At 42.9% G+C, this 22,604-nt stretch overlaps 1 protein-coding gene across 1 annotated transcript; it reads right to left on the bottom strand.

Moving 5' to 3' along the window:
- Window positions 1-9,551: 9,551 nt before the first annotated feature.
- On the bottom strand, window positions 9,552-22,388 carry LOC131286589 (neurotrimin-like). Its single transcript, XM_058315604.1, has 7 exons — window positions 22,289-22,388; window positions 12,851-12,948; window positions 12,403-12,610; window positions 10,445-10,603; window positions 10,238-10,366; window positions 9,862-10,158; window positions 9,552-9,763 (listed from the first exon to the last, which is right to left on the bottom strand). The coding sequence occupies exons 1-7, from the start codon at window positions 22,386-22,388 to the stop codon at window positions 9,552-9,554; spliced, it is 1,203 nt and encodes a 400-aa protein (XP_058171587.1).
- Between the last annotated feature and the right edge of the window lie 216 nt (window positions 22,389-22,604).

The raw sequence follows: 22,604 nt of genomic DNA on the forward strand, positions 1-22,604 counted from the left end.
TTAATTAGAAGCACCAACAATTTTGCTGCTCATCTGCCCTTAGAAGTTGCCATCGGCTTGTAACGTTTTATGCACCACAGATCCGTGAAAGACAGGCCGGAAAAGTTAGTTCACTGTGATTAAAGAGAAGAACATCATGCTGTTGGCTTCGAGAGTGTTGGAAACTGGCCCGACCCCACTACGAAAAGTCATAAAACCAATCATCCATGAAGCAACCGATTACCTTCATCGGCAACCCTTTGCCGAGAGATCCGATCGAAAGGCCAGCCAGTAGGATTAATGAAATGTCGGCGAGCTTGACCCTCTCTTCCACAGATGGCGTCGGGAAGGGCGCTAGAAAAGTGTGCTGGACAGGGGGAAAAAGTCACGACAGATGGTTTCTGGTAATTGTGCCAGCCACAGTGCACAAGTTCTCATTATACTTTTCACTTCACTAAGCTCGCCACCATTAGCCGTTCCCTGTCGGACTCGCACCATTCGGCAGCGGCAATAAAACTTATGGCTTTCGAATGACCCCGGTGCGTTTGCTCGAGTCTCCGGTGCCTAGACATCCGGTTGTCCAGTGGAACGAATGATTCTGGCACATAAAATCACCAACCGGTCATAAAAGCTGAAATGAAGGCAAAGGAGCTATTTAAAATTCCATCTGTTCCTAGTACTTCAGGTTTGGAAGTCGATGAAAACGGAAAAGATTGCTAACCAGCTTTTTAGTGAAAAGTACTAATAATGTTTATTTTACTTTTCCTTGCTACTTGTAGAATGAACCCTACGAAAAGACTATTACCAAGTGATTAGTAGTAGTTGAGAATATTTAGTGATTTTCTGACGAAAGACATTAAAGTAATTATGGCTAAAATTCTTGGAAGTTATTAAAATTCGTAAGATTCTATGCGTTTTTTTTACTTCATCATTTTCTACAAATACCTTGCTGTGTGTAAAATGAATGTAAATACTATCGAATGCAAACAATGACTGCGTAATTACTTGCTCGGTATAATTACCATGCTTTGTATTGAAACAAAAGAAGAATAGCTTCAATGAAGCTTCGAAACTCACTCCATTCTCATTGCAGACGGCTCACAATCATTCTATTGGTGTGTAGAATGAAATTTGCTCAGCGCTCGAATATCTACTCCCAACCGCCAAGGGTTTTCCATCGAATGTCACCAACGTTACGAAGAAACTCGCGCAAGATGAATGGCATGAATGCAAACTCCCAGCGATGGCTCCGGAAATCGTAATTGAAGTGGACACTTGATTTGGCTACGGAAACGCACTTCCACGCGTCGGAAGGAGCGTAACAGTGATCCCTAATCGATGGCTGCCGGGGACGCAACGTAAGCCCATTTCCATCGGTGGTTTCCATCGTGGTCTATGTTAGGTGCATCCTTCGCTACATTCGCTCGTCGGACAATAAGCGTCACGGTGATCCGGTCACGAATGGTAATGTAATTAGTTTTTCCATTACTCGATGATCGATATCGGTGCGTAATGAGCGGTAAGGATGGACGGTTTCATGTTGAGTGTAGACAATGGTAAAACGTGCACCGTGGGGTGAAAGTTAATCATATACGGTAATTGTATGTATTTGTTGATTTTTCTTCACGTTGTATCAACAATTTTGCCCGGATTTGGTTTATCATAGAGAGAAATAAAAATCCACTATGTTTAACGTAGGCATAATAGTTATGAAACAATTCCTTTTATTTTCAAAACTTCTTCTTGGCGTAATGACCTCTTGATCATGCCTGCCCGTTAAGGGCTTACGAGACTTGTTTCCCTGTTGTACGTGGATAGTCAGTCCTCTCGTACAGGGGAGGGTCCGGTCTCGGTTGGGATTCGAACCCACGCCGTCGAGGTGGTGAGCCCCGTGTTTCTAACCGGCGCTACCGCTCGGCTGTCGCGGAACCCCCAACATCAGTTTTATAAATGATGTTTGAATTTTTCATACTACGTCACCAACCAATTATTAAAAATGCTTATAAGGCCCCTGTTTAGCTGGAAAAACAGGAAAAGGTTATAAGACCCCCCGATTTAGTGATAGTTTCATTCATCATGAAAGGCTTGTTAAACAAATATTCAAACCTTCCCTGGTTGATTGAAGTTGTTTCCGAACTCTTTCGGCTGCCATCTCAATACAAACCCTTCACAGATACGGAGCTGTAGCCAGGGTTATCGAAAGAAATCCAATATTCATCTCAAGTTTTATGTAAATTATTATATCAATATCGGAAACGGCGCTTGAAACAGGTGGAACAAATGATTGGCAACGCAGCATCAAATTGGTATGAAAAAGAACCAGGCCAATGCTATTCCGTTTTCCGACATCGCTGTCCGTTTATGTTGCTGACATTTTGTGCGTTTTATGAGTGTTTCGGCCATAGAGCGGGCGTTTTTTTTTCTTTTATATTTTATGGTTTTAAATTTCTACCCATAATCTTATTGGGGCTATTCGGTGGTTATAATTCAATTTGTTATATACCACGAGTTATCAAATACGAACAATAGGGAATCGGAGTAGACTTCGTTTCGTGATGATTTGGAATCATTTATAAGGTCAATTTATTCATATTATTTCGTTTTCATGTATAAGAGTGGGGAAATTGTGCAGGGAACCATAGAAGACTAGGCGCCTCCATCAAAGTTGCAAGTTGAATCCACTGGGCGCCTCCATTAAAGTGGCCAAAAGCAGCTTTAAACTATTCAACGAGAAAATAAGAAATTTTAAATCTATTTCAATTTTCGATACATCGAGTCATTACTGAACATCAAGTTATTTCATTTACTGTACTGTTCACAAGCCGTTCTTACCTAATGAGTATTTTTTTCCATGAACGGCTACTTCACTTCTCTTTTCGTATGTGTACACTTGGCTGTAATATTATTTTACTTTATCAAACATAGAACCTAAACATAAGGTTGCATTTATAATCGTTTCATTTAACATATTTCGTTTTGGCCAAGACCCGAGAGGAATCTTGAGAGGCCCTTCTTTAATTAGAATATTTAGTACATTCTTTTAGAAGGCTTGAAGCATTTCAATTATGTCCTTCTGCGCTGAAAAAATAACAACTTTTTGCTGAAAAACTTGATATGACGTTATGCAAGCGTGTTTGGTTCTGTAAGCATCCTCGTCAAATGCCTGCTCGTTTTCTCTTCCGACGAATTCCACGTTTTGAATGAATTAAAAGAAATTAAACATGAATTTTTAATATTTGCTTTTCACATCGTCTGCCGCACGCAGAATGGTTTTTTCTTCAGATATGATGATCACAGTTTACGTACCGTACGACAATCGCGGACGAGTGAAACCCTTTGCTTCGTTGGTTGGTAAGATAAGGCTGGTGGTTTGGTGTATTTTCGCCTTCCGTGGTTTCAGCATTTGCCGGGTTTATTTGTGTTGCCATTTGGACGCGATTTTATCTTTGTGTGCTTTTCTCCTCCATGTGAGATGGATGTGTAAGCTGAAAATTGTCAATTGTTACATAAAAGTTAGTCATCTTACATTATGATTGTTTGAAACAGAAAAATGTCCTTCGTTTGGAAACCATGTGTGCATATTATTTGTTACATTAATTTACTCTTTTTGTAATATAAAACAGGTTTCTTGTGAGATTTCTGAAACCTTAGATTATTGATTTTTTTCAAAAACTAGTTTAAGGAAACATTCAACTCTTATCTACTTATCTGTTCAAATAAGAGTCACTCATATAATAGGTTTTATTTTAGATTTAATCTGTTTTGATTATTTCAAACATTTCTAAAGCCGAATAAAAATTTCACTCCTTTTCATATTTTTGTTATATTTAGAAGCAGAAAATGAGCAACATATGCTCTTGAACTGAAAATTGTAATTCAAAAGAGCAAGCTTCACGAAGCTTTTTTAGAAGCTGGTAAATGCCATCCCGGCATCGGCTTCTAAGTATTGTGAAACGAAGCAACATGTTTTTCACGTTCATTTTACATTTGCAGCACGCGGCTCCCAGGGTCGTGCATTGCCAGGCCTACGGGCGGGTTGATTTATGTACCGCTTACAGAACGAAGCAGCCGGGTAGGACGGTATCCGGAAAGCGAATGTCGAAGCATGTGCTACAAATTTTTCGCGCTGCAGGGTGCAAGAAAATGTGTGCTTCCGTGTGTTCGGGAAATTAATTAAAACTCTCAGTGCACCGAAAAGTAGCAAAACACAGATTGCGATGGGAAGTTCCGTGCGGCACATCATTAGTATGCCATCAAGAGTTCCTATATTAATTAAGATAAGCTAACCCCGGGCAAAGTGAGCGCACGGTGCAGGAAGTGGAAAGGGAACTGATATTTTAATCAGACATCTATTAAGCTGCTGAGTCACAAATACACTTCTCCGTTGCAAATTATACCCGAGGAAACAATTACAACTTTTGCTGGTGGTGGAATGGGCGCCGTAGGACGAGAGGCATTTTTCCAAACCACCATTCGGTCGATGCGCCGTCGAGATTCAATTAGAGGTGGAGGCTGCCGAACACAAAGCTCTTGCTACCCTAAAAGCCTACAAGTTGTGCAAGTGAAACTTTTTCAACACGACGCGAGAACAGCTCTCAGCGAACCGAAAATCAATCGACGTGTTGAACTTATGTTGCTTGCAGCGTAAATGTCTGAATCCTTATCACAGGAAATGCTAATTGGTGCTATGATTAGACAGAAAACAGATTATGTTGGAGTGCTCCAGAAGGAGTTTGAACGAGAACAAACCTTCGATTGCAAGGTTGAGTGTTGAAAAGTTTAATAAGCTTGCAGAATGGAATGTAACAATTTAGTGTAACAAATGGTTAATTATTCTACCATGGAGATAGATTCAACGTTAACGCCATAAACAATAATTCTTGATAACGAGTATCTTGTTGGGATTCCGTTCCGTAAAGCAGGGTGGCTTTTTGAATCTTTTGTAACCTAAATAAACCCCCTAACATGGGATACATTTTCATGCCTAGACATGACGAGGGGTTCCACCGTGGGTTGGATGGTTTTGTTTGCAAAAGTGTCTCCGATTCGGTTTTGTACGTTTCATTTGAGACACTTGGTGTGGTGTTTCGGGGTGTAGAAGATTGCCCGGTAAATGTGCTTCCTTCATTTGCTCCGAAAAGCCCAAACAACGCAGATTGTTCTAAGTGCTAAGTGGGAGATAATTTTCATTAACATTAACCTTTTCTCCTTTGGTTGAGTTTGAAGACGGTCACACAAGAGCGGCAAGGTTACTTTCAAGGTCGTAGAGTAGGAATTGGGTTGTAGGTTTGATTTCATGCTGTCATTTTACGGGTCGAAAAATGTATTTTTTTGCCAGACTATGTAAAAGCAAAAAAATCACTTATTGCTTAAAATTTTATTTATGTTTGATATTATATGAATATTACACCTATACCTCAAATATGGGCCTGTAAACTCTTCTCATGACTCTATCTTTCTAACCGCGATCAATTCCAGCAACCTGTTGTATAACGTGCACTCACGTTTATGAAACCGCAATTATATTTAACACACAAGAATTCATTAGAACGTGTGGCAACCAATGAAACGATCAATGGAGAGTAATCAATGTGGTCATTTTAATAACTTAAAAACACATCGTTTTGTGATGAAAATCAATTGACTAAAGTCTAGTTTTTAAGCTAAATAGAATTGAAATATACTAAGTACATCAATATGATTTAAATAGTTGATTGGGAAAATAACGAATTCAAAAATAATAATTAGAAACCGTTATCCAAACCCTCTTAGAGCATTTAAAGTGTTCATTGTGGTGTTCTTTACTGTAGAGAATCAAAATCGTATGAGCTGCTCCATAATACTTCCACTTTGGATTACAAAGAACGAACATTTGTGTGTGTTCCTTTCCTGTGGAATGATTTTCAGACGTCGAGTGAACGACGTCAAACATCTAAGCATGTCAAATCAGTGACTCGTAATGGTTCCTACTTGCTACGAAAACAGCGCACAGTGATTTTCTAATCGATTCGTCTCGGTCCCGGTCACAATTAGTATGCCAATGTGGGAAATGTGCTCTTTGCCAGCGTTTAAACCTCGAACGGAAGAAAATGCGCACTCTCATCTATTCTACCGATAGCGTTCGATGATGACAGTAATGTAATTAGTTTGCGTGTTGGCATGGTGGTGGGGACGGTCCTAAATTTCATTACCATAGTTTTACGCCCGAGGAAATTGAACATGATAATGTGAGCGACATGATTTATTTGAATTTTGCAGACTGCCGAGCGGGAACTGATGTTCGGGTATCGGAACTGAGTTGGGCGGGTTCGGGCATGAGAACGTAATTGTCAATGCGTCATCAAACCGTTCACAGGCTGAGTAATTTAAATAACTTTCCGATCATCGTTAAATGATTCTGTCCTGATTGAGGCTTTTGTGTCCAAGTCAATAGGAGGACCTTTTTTTCTGATGTTAAAGTAATTTGAACAAAGATAAATCAAATTCGGTCGCCTTCGTGGATTCGAATGCAGTAAAGATCTGATTTTATCGTTTAATTACTTTTTTTTTATTGCACTGTTTATCATAAAAAAACGTATCGGAAGGCCACATCGAACAAAACGATTTGTGTGCACGGATTTGTATTTCTTTATTGATCTGGGTGTTATCCCTCCTCAAGGTTTACGAGAGATTGCAAATAAAAGGTCAATTTCTTGGTCTTATAGCTCATTTTTATTGTTTCAGAATGATTTTGCTTGAGATTGATCGGATCAAATCGAAATCGGAAGTTGTATTGGGTCAAATCTGGACAAGAATGGATTTAGTTCATTTAGTATAGTTGAGTTTTTTCGAGTTTTACCATCGAGTTTTAGATACTCACTCTGTTACACATTCTTCAATTAATTTCGGAATGCTTTTAAACCGCACTCATTCCTTTTGTTACAAATTTTGATGGATATCAACCTGCTATCAAAGCAAAACGAACGAAATGAAAAAACGAACGGAGACGACAAAAAATATTTCAAGTCACATCCGTAATGGGGTTCGTACGGACAAAAACTTGAAACAAAAACCTCACGACCATAGCAACCTAGAAATCACGGCTGGGGGAAAACCCACACCAACCGATTGCTAGATTGGTTTGGATGGTTGCCTAGGATGCGACATTCGACAGTACATTTTCCGCTTCAGTTCGCACGCATGAAGTGGTTTTCGCACACACCAACCCACCGCCATTTTCCGGACCTCCCGTTTTCTTGTGCCACCACATTCAACGGTTCGGTTTACGCTGCTCCCGGGCGAGAGACTGGTTCGGCGTATAGGACACTCCATCATCGCCATTCGCGTACGCACAGGTAATTTTCGGTGGTCTGTAGTGCGGTCGGGTGCATTTTCGCTATTGCACACCGGTTAATTGCACCGTGTACTAGCGTTTGTTGGGCGCGTCAATGGGCAGCTAAGTGGTGAGGCGCCCAACACGAGGGTAGGGTCCTCCGACATGTGACAATAACCGATAATGGCAGAGCGATGTAAGGAAAGGCGATTTCGCAAAGGCCTGTCAGACGTCACTCAGAGAGCGTCCTCATGGTTCACCGCTCGATAGTGGGGATTTTGTCAGAGAATTGGAGAAAAAAGTAGAACCACTAAAATAAAGTGGGTTTAGTTGCTATAAAAACGCATGCAAGCGATTCCATTTGCCATACCTCAACCTCCGCAAAATGAAATGAATAAACTATACCGCACTCTCTAATACTCTACCAAATCAATAAAAAAGGGTTCTATTTTTAAAACTATGTTACCAGTTTCATGTGAACGCCTGCTGCGTGACGGGAAATGAGCCTAATTTGTCGCTAAGACATCCGTCTCCATAAATCCCTTTAAGTGGCTTCCGACTGCGTCACTGTATCGTGGAACTCTTCTGGCTAAAATTCCTCATTTGGAAATGTCTGGTCTAGTTTCCCCTCCAGATAAGAGGCTGCCACACGCACGCACACAAGCACCACATGATGGTGAAATTTCCATTTAATTAGTTGTTTGCACAAACCGTTACACCGAAGGCGGAGCGGCCTCCGTTAGCACCTCGCCGCATGTTTTTCCCCGGCCCGGCACGGAAACGGTATCGGTATCCCTAATTCCACACTTTCGCAGCGATTAGGTCACGTTTTCCATCCGGCGAAACACTACCCGTGGCATCGCAGCCGTCTGCTGGCATCCCGAGCGTTGTTTACAGATTAATCAAACCGACGTTGAGAGTGACGACTTTCGTCGCCTTCGTCGTGGTGGCGTCGTTGTGCGTCAATGGCAAGATTTTTCCACACGAAATTCGAAAGAAAAGGCTACCATAAGGTTCCCGGGCCGGGGGATGGTCGGGTTTGCGCTCGTGGGCTGGGGTGGTCTGGGAACGTGGCTTCGGGATACAGTTTACGGCTAATATGCCTTCCAACGAACCGACGATGGCGAAAATTGGATTATCAAGATTTTTCACCGATGCTTTTCCGGTGCCTTTACTTTGGGTCCGGTGGGGGAAAGGAAAAAACTAGGCGTCAAAAATGGATACGGATGGGAGCGTTGTAAACTGACAGAAAGCGGATTAAAATGGTGCTGCTGGAAGTATTCGATATTTCGGATCGAAACAAGGTAGGACAAACCACAAAAACCGAAAAACAAGGGGCTTTCGTTAAAATTGCGGTATCTCTGTTATCCTGTTTCCATGCTGTATGCCATGCTGAAGCATGGTATGGGAGACAAAGTGCAAGAATTATTTTATGGAAGAGTTCGCATCTCATAAAACATGTTAGTGAAATCAAGAAATATGTGTTGTTGCATTCAAAATGCTTTTATCTGCTATAATAGAATGAAATAATGAACTTATAGCAACATAAAAGCTTCATTTAAATCTTCTATAAGCTTCAGTGTCCCATTGCTTTCGAATAAAAATTGTTCAATGACTAAGCTTATATTGCATGAAATTTTGTTATTTTAATAATTTTCCTACGAACTATCATTGCATAAAAGAATGTCCGTTATTGCGTGCAAAACTGCTCCTGTGTTGTTTTTGTCCAAAGAAAGCTCCTGTACAATCAGCCCTGAAATCAAATCCTGTACAATCAGTTCTAAAAACAAAAGCGACGAAATTCGTACGCATGCGCATTATAATGTTGAACAACTGTTGAAGAAAAAAGCTCACAAAAAGTTACGCAGGTAAAACTCATCCTTCAAATCATTGTATGCAAGTTAGTACATGGTATATCATCCTGCATACAACTACAAATTTTAAATTTTTGTTCAAATTCTACAAAAGGGATGATACAGTTGACGACAATTTCACTTTATGTTGGTTGAGAGGAATCATTTAACTTCCAATGGAATTGTTTTTTCATTCGACAGTAATCAATCATACTCCGTGTTGTTGGGTAATGGACGTTACATTTACTTTGAATTCCTTTAATCTGCTCGTTCCACAGGGCAGAACAATTTACACTGCTGGGAAGTTACATGGTTCAAGGTAAGGTTTTAATACCGCTACATGCACATGCACCGTGCGTATCGTATAACATTTGTTGGGTTCCTACAGCTTTATGGGTTGACTCTTATCATAAGTTTAACATAGCGCCTAGCATGGCAACGACCAACAATGTCCCGCCGGACAGGACTCCTCGCAGACTGCTCAACCCGCTGGAAGCGGCCGCCGACGCGCTCAGCAGAATCTCGTTGATCTTGTTATCGGTATAGTTCTTGATGAATGTCGTCGAGCCGAGGTAGTTCGACTGCTGGATGACCTGATTTTCCACCTGCTTGGTTTTGGCTGCAAAGAGAAAGAGCGAGAGCGAAAGAAATGGTGCGTGTTGAATGTTTCATTAGGGTCTCGGTTTTGTTGGGAGTTGGTCCGCCTCGGGTACGCACAGGTTTTACGGTAGATTTTCACCGCCTCCTCGGTGGTGCCGAGGGAATTTTTGGCCACACACTTGTACACGCCGAAGTCGGCCGCCCGCTCGAGGCGGATGACGATTTTCATCGTCACCTTGAAGACGTGATCCTCCAGCGCCGAGTCGTACGTTCCGCCCTGCAGGATGATCTCGCCCTTGCCCTTCATCCAGTAGTTGATGGAGTTCGGCTGGGCCTCGCTCTGGCACTCCAGGGCCACGCGGCCACCCAGCTCGGCGTAGTACTGGCGCGCCGACACCCGCACAATCGGTTGGACTGAAAGGTCGTTAAATATCGTTAGTTAATTCCTCGAGGCAACGAGATGCCTATCGGTTCGCTCGCAGTTCTCACGCACAGTTCACTGTAACGATAATTCGCTTGCTGACCGTCGGGGGCACTCCGTTCGATGCGATGCAGTGATAGGAGCCGGTGTTGTGCCGCTGGATGTGGTAGATGTGCAGCATCGCTCCGTCGTGGCTCGTTACTATGCACGAATGATGATTAAGTTATTATTAGGAGCAGGATAGAGGGGTTGGAGGGACTGGGAATGAATAATACATACTTCCGGAGTGTTCCACGGATGTGACTGACTTTTCCCCTTCGCGCTTCCAGGTGACGGTCGGCTCGGGGACTCCGGTGGCAGCACAGGTGAGTGTCACGTTACTGCCCTCCTGGACTACCATGTCCTGGCTCGTGGGGTAATCGAGGATATCGGGTGGCACTGGGGTGGAAGTGAGGAGAGAAGTCCCAATGTCGGAACCAGTTAGAAGTTGTAAACAATTATTATTGATTTTTTATTACGACTCAAGCTGTTTCTGATTTCCTTCTGATTATTGATAATAGACCTAGAATCCTTCACCTACAGGGGGATTTTATCAACAATTCCAACAATCTTGGAACAGTCATGAAAATACACAAAATGGCTCTGAGATGAAGCTTTTAGTTTAAAAGATTATTCTCTAGATTATTTTGAGGGTTTTTTAGATTGCTTTGATTTGAATATTTCAAAACAGAAAATAAGAACAAGTGAGCATGTTCTGGAATAGATTTCAATTAAAGTGTTCACTTTCATTGGCATATGGAGTTGGGAACTAATTCCTACTGCTCCATAAACACCTGGAAGGGAAAAGTGTATCCACATCTTTAATCCCATGTTTGCGTGTTTGCAGATAGGATAATAATTTATCCAATAACTGCCTAGCAGAGAGTGTCCCTCAAGCCAACCCCAGCCTGGACCTAAAGACCTTCTCCTATTTCCACCGTACGTGGTCAGAAAACATTCGTTTCTCCAAGTGTCCATCCCAAGCCGGCTCGTTAAGTCAACACCGAGCTAGAAGTGGAGCTCATAAAAATCTCCATAAAACGTTCCCCCCGCTCCACCGTTCGGCTTTCCCCCTTTTTCCCACCCCACGGAGGGGGTGTTTAAATTTTCATCATAACCATTTACATTTGCGTAACCGTAGGACTTCGGCCTTAATTCGCCGCGGGCGAGCCCTTGGGTTGATGGAATGCCAACGCGACGAAAGTGAAAGTATTTGCACGCACTTTCGTCACTTTGAAGGTGGCCCTTGCTGAATGCTTCGCTTTTCCGAGTGAAGCCCCTAAAACACGTGCCGGTAGCGGACTTCTTAAGTTGTTTGTCAGCTGGTGGACGGCTTCCTGGGGCCCTGAAGTGGTAGGGGAGGGGGAAAAGTTTATACGCATTGTCACCGAATTGGTTACGTGGAGCTGAAGCGCGATTGCAATCGACCGGACCCGGAGTGAAGGTGATTTCGGTGCTGCAGCACTATTTCATGGAATGTACTGCCAGCCGAGGACACTATGTAAATAAACAAATAATTGTGCGTGGCACTTTCATGGTGGGGGAAAGTAAAGGGTAAAGGCTATGTGTTTCACTACCATTTTCCCTTCCCTTTGGTCGGGTCGAATGTCGCACAACGTGATTTTCTCCTTCTACTGGCGGGAAAACCCGATCGGTGGTATGAAACCTTTGCCATCTCCTGGCAGAAGTGTTCCACTTCCAAGAGCAGAAAGCAACCGGCAAATAAACTGCAGATTGGGTTGAGGCGAAAGGGGGTCGTTACGAAATACGCTCTCGATGAACTTCAAAAGACCCGGGCTACCGTTTATGGTGAGACTTGGTGGTTTTCGTGTCGGAAGACAATCGAAAGTGGTATTGGCGTCTTGGAAAAGTAGTTGGCACATATTTTAAAGCAGCGATTTTATGAAGGGTTGCTCGCTTCATGGAAATAGGAATGGATCATAGCCGCATGGTGAAATAAACATTGAATTAAACAATTTAGATGGTTTCGTGCTCATGATTGGAAATTTTCACGTGAACTTCATGTGAAAAGAAATAATCAAATCAGTGTGAACTATTTTAATATAATATTTGCCTTGTTTTTAAAAATATGATAAATTTTGTGAGTGTTCTTCAAAAGCAAAAAAGAAAACTTAAGTCGTTTTTCATGAAATTTTGGACACTTATTCTCCCTGAAAAAAAAATATAATCAGTCTTACCAACGACGTTAAGATACCCCATCTGGCTCTTCATCGGGTCCGTGTTGATCTGGCACATGTACCAACCCTTGTCCGACTCACGAATGTCCTTAATTCGAAGCTGCCAGATGCGCTGCTCGGTGTGAGTGATCGCTATCCGTTCGCTTTTCGTAATGACGAGCGTTTCGATTGTCAGAATCGTCTGCGTATCGACCCGCAACCAGGCGACCTTGAAAAAGAAGAAAGGAAATATTAAATTGAACCCTTTTCCCAGGAAGCGGGCAGCTTTTCCATTCCATTCTTCGCGTCCCAATGTTTTTCTGTGGTCGAGTGACCGTGAACCCCGTTTCCTCTCGTGAACTGTTTGCTTGCTAATTAGGCAATGGCCCCAGAGAGGCACCGCTTTCCAGTGCTCGGAAATGGAAAATCAAGCACCAAATGGAGCGCGGAACTCGGTTTGACAAATTACCTTGTATTTGTACAAATCATGCACCGTGCACGTCATCACTCCTTCGCGTCCCACCGGAACGGTTACGTTTGCGATCGGTGCACTGAATTTCGGATCGACTGCAAGCGAGGGGAGGGTCGGTATCGGGCAAGGGGTCAACCAGAAGTGGCCGGTCACATATGGGAGGGAAGAAAGATAGAGAGAAGAAAAGAAATCAGAGCGTGGAAAGTGGAAAGTTTTCCGTCAATTAAGTTATTCTCAAGCCGTTGCTCGACCCGCTTGCAAACTGTTTCCATCGTTTGTGCAATCGAATAAATCTTCACCGACGGATGGATTTCCTTCGTAACGCGTTCGGGAAAATGCTATGCTGTGGGAAGGGAAAGCGCAACATGATTATGTGACTGTTTACTTAAACGTTCATTATGAAACTTAGAACTCGGCAGCTTTGTTGGCGAAGTGATTGTTGTTCGGTTGTAAGGAGGGAAAAGTTTCGCTGCAACAAACACCGAAAGACGGCAGGGTATGATGATGTGTGTGGTTGGTGTTTGTGTAGGCAAACCCCGATCGCATGTGACGAACAGGACCCGGTAACAACTAGTTTGCGCTGCAAGTGGTGCATTTATCATAAGGCCGGTATTAGCAGCGTTTACCACCACACATTTGTGCACGTTGGAGAAGGAAAATGGTGCAGGGAAAGCAGCTCAATCGAAACTCAATAGCACATTTGCTGAACCAACAACTGAAAGCGGCTGCCTTAAGTAGGGAGGAACAAAGTTACCGAGGCGCTTTTAGTAGCCATTCCGTTTCTCTTCGCTCCGTCTGGTCACAAAGTCGAGAAGCAAACTTTTACATCGAGTTGATGATCCGTAGGAAGTAGGAAACCACCATCGAGACCACCATTTTCTTCGATTGATTTCCGGGTCCGGCTTGCGGTATTGATTTATAATTGCTGACGTACTTCTTAAGGTGGTTCTTGGGGGAGGAAAGGTACTAGAAATGACCACTCACTACAAATTTTGGTTTGATGAGTTATTTTGAAACGACCTGATAATTAGATAGAGCATGATGATTTGGCATTACTCTATAACGCAACGTCAATGTTTGCAAAGAAAATCAAACGAATAATTTGAGCTTCAAATATTACTCGCTAGTAAATAAAACCATCATTTTCAACTTACACACAGTTTACTCATATGGAATCTAGTTAGCAAAATAAACCGAAAAACGAACAACATTGAAACACATGGAAACCAGTTGATTAAATTAAAATCGAATTGCATTAACCCGATGACAGTTATTATTATGATATTTAAAATTCGTTTAATGGTTAAAATCCAGTTCCAGTTCGGTAGTGCATCAGAGCGGATGTTAGCAGTGCATAAGTTTCCTGAAAGGGTTAGCGGAAAAGTAAGGTTACGGCACGACCGCGTGGTGACGCCGAGCTGGAGCTCAGGTCAGACAAATCCTAGCTGCCGCACAGCTCGTGCTGTTTGAGTCAATCAAGCGGACCACGAGTTCTTGTGTCCTGACAACGGAAGGAATTATCCCTCCCGTGGACGGCGGGTGGACATATGGCTATTATAGCCGGTCCTAAAGGACGAGCCCCTTCATAGGAGTTCGGACAGAGTTGGTACGCCTCTGATTACGTGTAAGGGAACAAATTGTTCGACTTAGCGTAGGAGGATATACCCCGACTCGCATATCGAAAGAAGAAGAAGAATGGTTAAAATAACACAGGATTATTTATTTCATTCCCTTCTTAGTCTTTTCTCTCTTACTATTGACCATAAGGCATAGCATGTTCAAAGTTTTCCGTTCACTTCAACTTTTTCATACAAATTTACAATACGCAAAATATGAACCACTCTTTGCTAAAAAACGGCATGACTTCAAACCATTGTCACTTCATCGATCCCTCGATCACAATTAAACGTCCGCGAGACCGTGGCCGCATCCCGCTGATAAGAAACTTTTCCGACTGCTCCCAAACCACCGAAGAACGGTCACAAAACCGAAGGATTCTTTTCTTTGCCCAATTCTCAGGGAGTTTACCGCGCAAAACGGCGAACAATTGTCCGATACGCACTGCCACGCTAGGATCTTTCAGCTATTGTTCACTTTTTGCGCGAAAGGTTTCGTCTTTTTGTGTCTGGCTATCTGCTTATCCCCATTGTTATGTTCTGTTGCAGCCTGGGGACAGTTGTTACTCTATTTCTTATCCGCATTTCACACTTCCCAGGGATTGAAAGAGGTTTGTACGCTTAGCAAATCTGTTTGGATAAGATGTTCCCTTTTGGGTGACAAAAAGGTCAATTTTGTGCCGCATGGTAAAGAAGTGAGAAGGAACTCCCTTGTAACCTTTCTTTGTGTAGGGGCGAGTAAAGGTTTTCCTTGGACGAAAAAGAAAATGCTGATGAAAAAAAAAATTTGTTAGGTTTTTCATTTTTTTCTCCCTTATAAACGCTCCGGTGAAAAAAGCAGGCGGCGTTAATTTGCTCCGTTGATAATTTATCGTCACCTTATGCCGGTAGTTAGGTGCGTCAGAAAATGGGAAATTTATTGACCGGATTTCCTTTAAGTGTGGTTAATGATCTTCCCGGCGGCGCGTTTTCGGTCGCCTGAGAAAAACTACTTCTTCGCCAGACAAAACACGTTGAAATGCTTAAGAAAGTAAACATTAGCTCTCGGTGCGAGTGTATATTGTTGTGTTTGTGTGAAATTAGAATAATAAATTAGTAATGACATAATTTGTATTTGATTTCGCTTTTATTCGTCATTTGGGTCCTTGAAGCCACGGACTTTGGCGACGACGACGACAACACGGATCCTTTACCACCGTTAGGTTTGAGTTCCATTCACCATTCACAGGATAATTGCTCCACTCGAGTGGGTAACACCGGGACTTTCGTGACCCCATGGGGAACTACAAACGGGAGAAAGGAAAGACATGAAAAAACTGTCCCAAACAAACAGTCGAAAAAGGAAACTACCCAGCAAAAAGGCTTACCCCTATCGGCGGTGGTGTAAATATTTTTATTGCATGCTTGGAGCAGATTTAACACTCATTTTCTTTTCGGCAGTACCATTCCCGTCCCCGGAGTCATGCCTTTTCCTTCCGCACTCACCGTGACCATCGTGCGCCTCGGGGTGCTCCAAGGGAAAACACGGAAAATAATGACCAAAGGGATGAGAAAATTACTCATTTCCAGCCGTTAAGATTTGGCCCAAACTCGAGTTGACTTTCCGGACGGCGTGCTTTCGTACCGGCTCTGCACAATTATTTGTTTGTTTATTTATTAGCCACCAGCTTTTCCACACTATTCGGTTTTCGCAAGGGCTCGCGGGCTGTTTGACACTATTTGCCTATCGCTAGCGCGACTTGTCTGACAAATTGCTTAGCGGGTGGGAAAATTAGTTATGCCCAGAGTGCGCTCCTTTCGTTTGGTTTTCACCGAGCATTCGGTTGATGGCTGTGGTTTGTCAGCAGTTAAGCATTTCCGCCCTTTTCCCTGGGGGCGCGAATGAAATAGCAAATGAAGGAGGGTCAACTTTTTCGCTGAAAGTAGCTTCGGCAAACTTACGGGTGAAAAGCTTCTCTGTTCTTTGTTTGTTTTAACATCGCGCATGAGAAATGCTAGAGTGCAAAGTTTCCAAAGTGCAAGCGAAACACCCTGAGCGTTCGCGAAAACTTGCCCAACTTAACGTCCAGCTTGATTTTCTCCTCGAAACGTTTACGTGGTGTTTACGTCACATTAGACCTCATCATCTACTTCCGGGCTGCACTGGGAAGAAGGGAAGAACGAACCGCACTATGATGGCCATTGGGTGGTTTTTAAATATTAACCCTCATGCAGGTGAGATGGTGAGAAAATTTTGAATTATACATAATTTAACATGTTGTTAACGTAAATAAAATATCAAATGAGTATTATTTTTATTTCAAACTTCATCGATTTATTATTCTGAATGAAAATCGACTGATCCCTTGATACTGAAGGGTTAATCTTCGTCGTCACCATGTCCTTTCTCATCGTCATCGTAAAGGTAAACAGTCTCGCACACACCTCAAGACCTACAAACACCGTTTGCTGCGGGAAAACTACCCTTTCCGGAGTTCCGGTCATTCTCGGCGTTGGCGAAGGGAACTTCCGATCGTACTTAACCAAGACACGAACCTTCCACTGAAACCAAGGGTCTCCTCTTCGGTCGCGCTAGATGTTTTTATTTTCTTCCAACCGGACCTGCATGCAAAACTCTGCTGAAAATCGCTATTGACTTTCTGACCACCGTCGCATGCAGTCGCAGCTGTGCTGGGACAGTTTTTCCCTTTAAAAGTTCCGCAAAAGAAAGCGGTAGAGACCCGCTTCGTTCGGCGTTGGTAGGAAAATCAATTGCAAATTCCCATAATCACGTCTAATTTAGAAATAATAATACCTTCCCGCCGTTAATCATTGCGCCCAGACGGCGGTCAAGCAGCGGTTCGGTCGTTCGGTTCGGGTTGGCAGACGGCGTCCACCTGGATCCGGAACAGGAACTTCCGTGTCGGCACATCCGGACACCGGGACGCTCGTCGGAGTGTTTGTGGTTGTTTGTGCTTCGGCACTGGCTTGGAGGGGGTTTCTTAAGGACCCATTCAGTAACGGGTGACGATAAGAATTGATGACCTTTGCTCGAATGCGGATGATGTTGGTGACCCGTGCTAAGGTTAGTCGGAGCAATGGTTCATGTGTGTTGGTGTGACCGCCGGGCAAGGTCCTTTTCGTCGCCAAACAAACATGCATGGATGTGATCGATATTTTTTTTTATTTTTTAAACTCTCCACTTATGCCAAAATATAAGATAAGGATGTTTGTGTCGCAACGCAGATTGAAATTGGAAATTAATTATGTAGAACCTCATATCTGGCGGGTAAAAGACACGTTATCAGACACGTCACACGTTATCAGACACGTCAGACAAGTCCATGTAAAATTTTCTCGTAAACAAGGTCCCATTGCTTGGTCTCCATCGTAAACATACTCCCTCCAAAGAGTAGCGTAATGAAATTGAAATCCTTTTCTGGAAACCACCGTCGTCGGGGAACGCAAGTAATAAATCAATCTCTGAGTGGGCAAAACACGACTCGCCTTCGAAAACATAACCCCGTTCGCATCCTGGGGCCACGAAAAGCCAGTGCTACAGTGATGATTCAGTGATCAAATCCTTGTACGCCTAGCGTTTCCATCGTGCCGGAGGTAATTTTGATCAAGTAGTCAAGGACCACCGTGTCCCGGTTAAACGGGCTTCAGGGCTCGTGGATACTGAGCCGCTTCAGTGCAGGTGTAGCGACCTTTTGCATATAAAGAGAACTGCGGTAAACGTTGATCTACTATTATTATATCGAGTTAATGTAATTTTATTAGTTTTATTCATGCATGCCTTCATGCGAATCTCTGCCGACGGCCTTCGAGTGTTGAACGGACGAGTTTCCTTCGTGGCCGGAAAAGCGTCCCGCATGATTGAGGCTACATCCCTAAGACACCAAAGGCTAGTCTTGGGGCTAGCCTTTCACGTAAAGAGTTATCACTCCACCGTCGAACGTGCAAGGATGGCTCAGTCTATGATACATCCACACTCACACACAAACACACACACATCACCATGTGGAGGCATTTTGAGGCGAATAAATTATGATTCCGACAGTTTGGCCACTTTCCTTGAAACGTTCGCCCAAGCTCCAAGTTTGCTTTCTACCCACACACCCATTCCTTATTCTGCGCTGCGCTTTTCCAGACGGATTATGACGCAACGCGGTCGACGCAAAACCCCCGCTTGCCAAACGTGGGGAAAAGCTTTGGGGGGGAAGGGAGAAAATTGAGCTATAAACTGCTTCCGGATTATTAGCGTTAATTGAAGTTGTAAATTCAGGATTTTTTTGTTGTTCTGTTTCGTTTCTGTTTTATGTTTTCCTTTCCAATTGAGCTGACTTTGAGGTTTTCCTCGTGTCGGTGGTTCGCGGGAAAATCGAATCCATCACTTTGAACACCCTCCCTCGGAGCGTTTTTATATATATGTGTGTGTAAACGTGTTGGAAAGGGGTTTTACCGATTTTCGTCGTAAGAAAATGAGGGGAGGAACTGTTTCCATGCGAACGGAATTCCAGAAAAACCCCGTTCGCCCATGCGGACCAATTACATTTAATCGCTAAATCGATCGCGGCCGGAACCCGAGCCGCCCGAGTGGGTGGGTTTCTAATTAAATGGTTTATTGACTCTGGAGTGGCTTTTAATTGAGTTAAAATTCGACTGTTTGCTCACTCTTTGATCAAATCACCACGATACAGTTTGGAAAAAAGCGGTGAAGGAAATCACCAAAACGACAATCGTAGAAAGGATATCTGAGAACGTGTTTTTCCGCCCGACACCGACGTTCGTGGCTGGAAAATGTCAAATGATAACATTTACAATGAGCTAAATGGACTTGTAATGCGTTCAGGCGTGGGAATCGGGGAGGCAACGTTGCGTGGAAATGATCGTTGTAGGAAAAGTGATTGCCTTCAAAAACCTCGAATGGTAAACTGACCTTTAGCGAGTCGGTGGATGTGAGACATACTGTACTTTTTGAGTACTGAAACAGAACCAGGGCCAACAAATGTTGGAAGGGTTTGTTTTATTTTTAAACCAAATGTCGCCACGTGTAACCATTTCTTGCTTAAAAGGTTGGAGATTGTAAAAACATATCTAGATTCCTATTTTTTTATGTTGCTTGATTCTTGGTCGGCCATTGATTCGAAGATACAAGCACTTTCCGTTTCTTTTGCAGCAAACCATACCATGCTGTTTTTTTTATTCTTGTGAAGCCTACACTTTAATCGGGTCGGTAATGGAATGAAAAACACAAACAACCGACGACGGCGACGATGACATCAGGTAAGCCTCGTGTTTGCCTTGGCGGGATCCACTAAGATGCCATTAAAATGGATATCGTTGTCTTGCCCTGTTTATAATTCCTTCCCTTTCTTAAACTCCCTCAGCAACGAATCACAAAACTCACGAGCACGAGCTGACGAAACGTTGATCCCTCGATCCATTTGCTGCCGCTTAACATGACACAAATTTACATTTTTTTCCATCTCTCCCATCCTTCCGACTTTGCTTCTTTAATTGCTGGTGTTAAATGGTGTCGGTTAAAGTTAAGTCCTTTAAATATTTTTTCCCCCCTTCTGCTTGTGTTGTCTCTTCGTTTTGCCAGAATATTTGCTGTGTGTTGGATATTCTTTTTGCTTTTAAATGGGTTTTTTTACATTTCTCTGGCTAAAGGTCGTCGTGTTATGTTAATCGACTGGGTTTCAAAGGGCTTTTTGTAATGTTTAGAAGAACACAGTTCTTGATGGTTGTAGCTGATAAAGCTATAAAAATTAGAAAGTTGCATGATTTGTTTGACAGCAAGCATCGTAATTTATCAAATTAACGTAAAACCATCTCAATGGAGGAAAAATTGAAGCAATAAATAAAAACATAGTGATATGTAGTAAAAATCGTACGTAAACAAATGGTTCTACAAACCCTAGTTGACTTTGAACGTGAAAAGATGTATTTATTTAGAGCTACGCAAACATACGCTCGAAAACAAGAGGCATTTGTTTGAATCAAAGAACCGTCGCATCCGTGATTCGATTTCTCAAAATAACCCCTTTCACACCCGGAAGGCAAACGAATCGGCAAACACACAGCGTCTTGACTGTCTTCGGGGTGGAGAAGAATGTTCTTTCGCTGTTTTAATCTTTTATCTGTGAGAAGAACGTCTTGCGAAATCACGAAATCACGCATGTTTGCCCAGAGGGTGGAAATCGTATTCGCCTCATTTCCCCTTTGGATAAACACTCCAAAAATACATTGTTCAGGGGCAACGGATGCGTGCGTAGGGTTTTACGCTACGTACTGTTGAACCGGAGAGAATGTTGTTACAAAAGTATTCTTCAAAGTTCGAATCGCTTCGAAGGTCACTGAAATGATAAAGGAGCATAGCTACTGCTTTTGGAACGGGTTACTGGATTTTCTTGAACATCGTTTCGGTTTGATAGAACGCTGGTTAACGTTATCGTTAGATGGCAGCGTTGCACATAATTTCAACGCATGTGGTAAGGCTCATATCCCGCCCCGAAGCAGCATATCCTCCACTGAACTTATCAATGGCTGGTGCAGCACATCCTCCTCCCACCAAAGGCTTAGCCTTTTGTATGCCACAGTATGCCATGCCGTGGTATTAATTAAACACACCGAATAAAACTAATTATATAATTACACAACCAATTTCGCAGAAAGCTTTCGGCCTGGGGGAAGCGAAGGGCACGGGGTGCTTTGAGAAACGAGAGTTTATTGGCTAAAGTTGGCCGGGGGGACCTGTCTTCTGTTATCCCGTCGGGGCTTTTTGGGTGGCGGTTTCGAGTCGTGGTCGTGGCTGCATATGGTCGTTGCAATTCCGTGCATTCCTATCGCGCCTCGCCGTGGTTTTGCCTTCGGGAACAAAAGAGAGACATCGGGCCCGTGCGCTGGTGCTACAGGTGGTTCTCGAGATAACGTCCTTTCCTGACGCCAAGGAGTTCGGGATGCTGCTTAACATTTCCCCCATGCCACCGTTCCGTGTGCAGCCTTGTGTCGAGCCAAAACCGCAGAGAGCGTACCTTCAAGTGGTACTCGAGCAAGCGGCTTGCGAAACTGTGGCAGCTACGAGTCAAGTCAGGGGATGTTTAACACGCGTAATGTTGTGGGTTAGTTGATTCAATAACATCTTCTCCGCGTAACACTTTCCGTCGTCCGCCGGTATTTCGCCCCGGCTTCACTGATCCCGCGGTGTGTTAATTCGTTATCTCTTTACAAAAAGGTTTTCCCCCGGCTTACACGGGCTGTCGCTTCGGAAAATTGTACCGGAAATGGATAACAAAGTGCACTGGCACAATGGGTGAATAGGTGAGCCCCCGGGGGCGATGCGTGTACGATCTTAAGCAGATTGCTTTCGGGTAGGTTGATTACGTTAACTGTAACACATAGCGTTGTATTGGGTCACGCCGGAAATTATGTTGGAGAATTAACAATGAAATTGGAACAATATGTGTCGTTAAGGTGTAGGTTATGGTTTTTTATTCAAGTCACAATTGGTGAACATTAAACAGAAAAGATAATTATTATTTATTAAACAGAAAAGATAATATTTGATACAGTTCAAAAGATGCTCACTGCTCCATTATTTAACTGAAATCATTTGAAAGTGGGTGATTGCATGTTACTAAATAAAAATATTATTGTTATTACTAAATAAAAATATAAAAAAATGTATAAAATTTCACATTCGGGTACAGACTCAATTATAAAAATAGTTTCACAACAATAATTTGATAGTGTATTTACTTATTCATTTTGTCTGTTTCAAAATTGAATGGTTTTATACGGTTTTCAAAGTAGGTTAACTCAAATCACTTACTTCCTGACACATCCAGTAAAGCACAGCACGTTGAAACACCGTACAGTGCAACTACGGTAAGTTTGAAAATTAAATCCATTTTCGTTCCGTAATCCTTCATAACTGCGTTGTAAAATATATCCTTGTGCGTTGACAAATTGTGCTGCAAAACGATTGTTTTGTAGATTGTTAACCTTCGATATTTTACATGTTGTTGAAATGTTTCCTCAAATTCACTTCTACTCTCGTTTCCTTCACATTTATATTAATCTTATCAAATGAGGTTATGTCTGGTAATTATTTAAACTGTATTCGACCGTTTCCACCACGGCCCACG

Source organism: Anopheles ziemanni, chromosome 2 (genome assembly GCF_943734765.1).
Source record: "Anopheles ziemanni chromosome 2, idAnoZiCoDA_A2_x.2, whole genome shotgun sequence".
Classification (NCBI taxonomy): Eukaryota; Metazoa; Arthropoda; class Insecta; order Diptera; family Culicidae; genus Anopheles; species Anopheles ziemanni.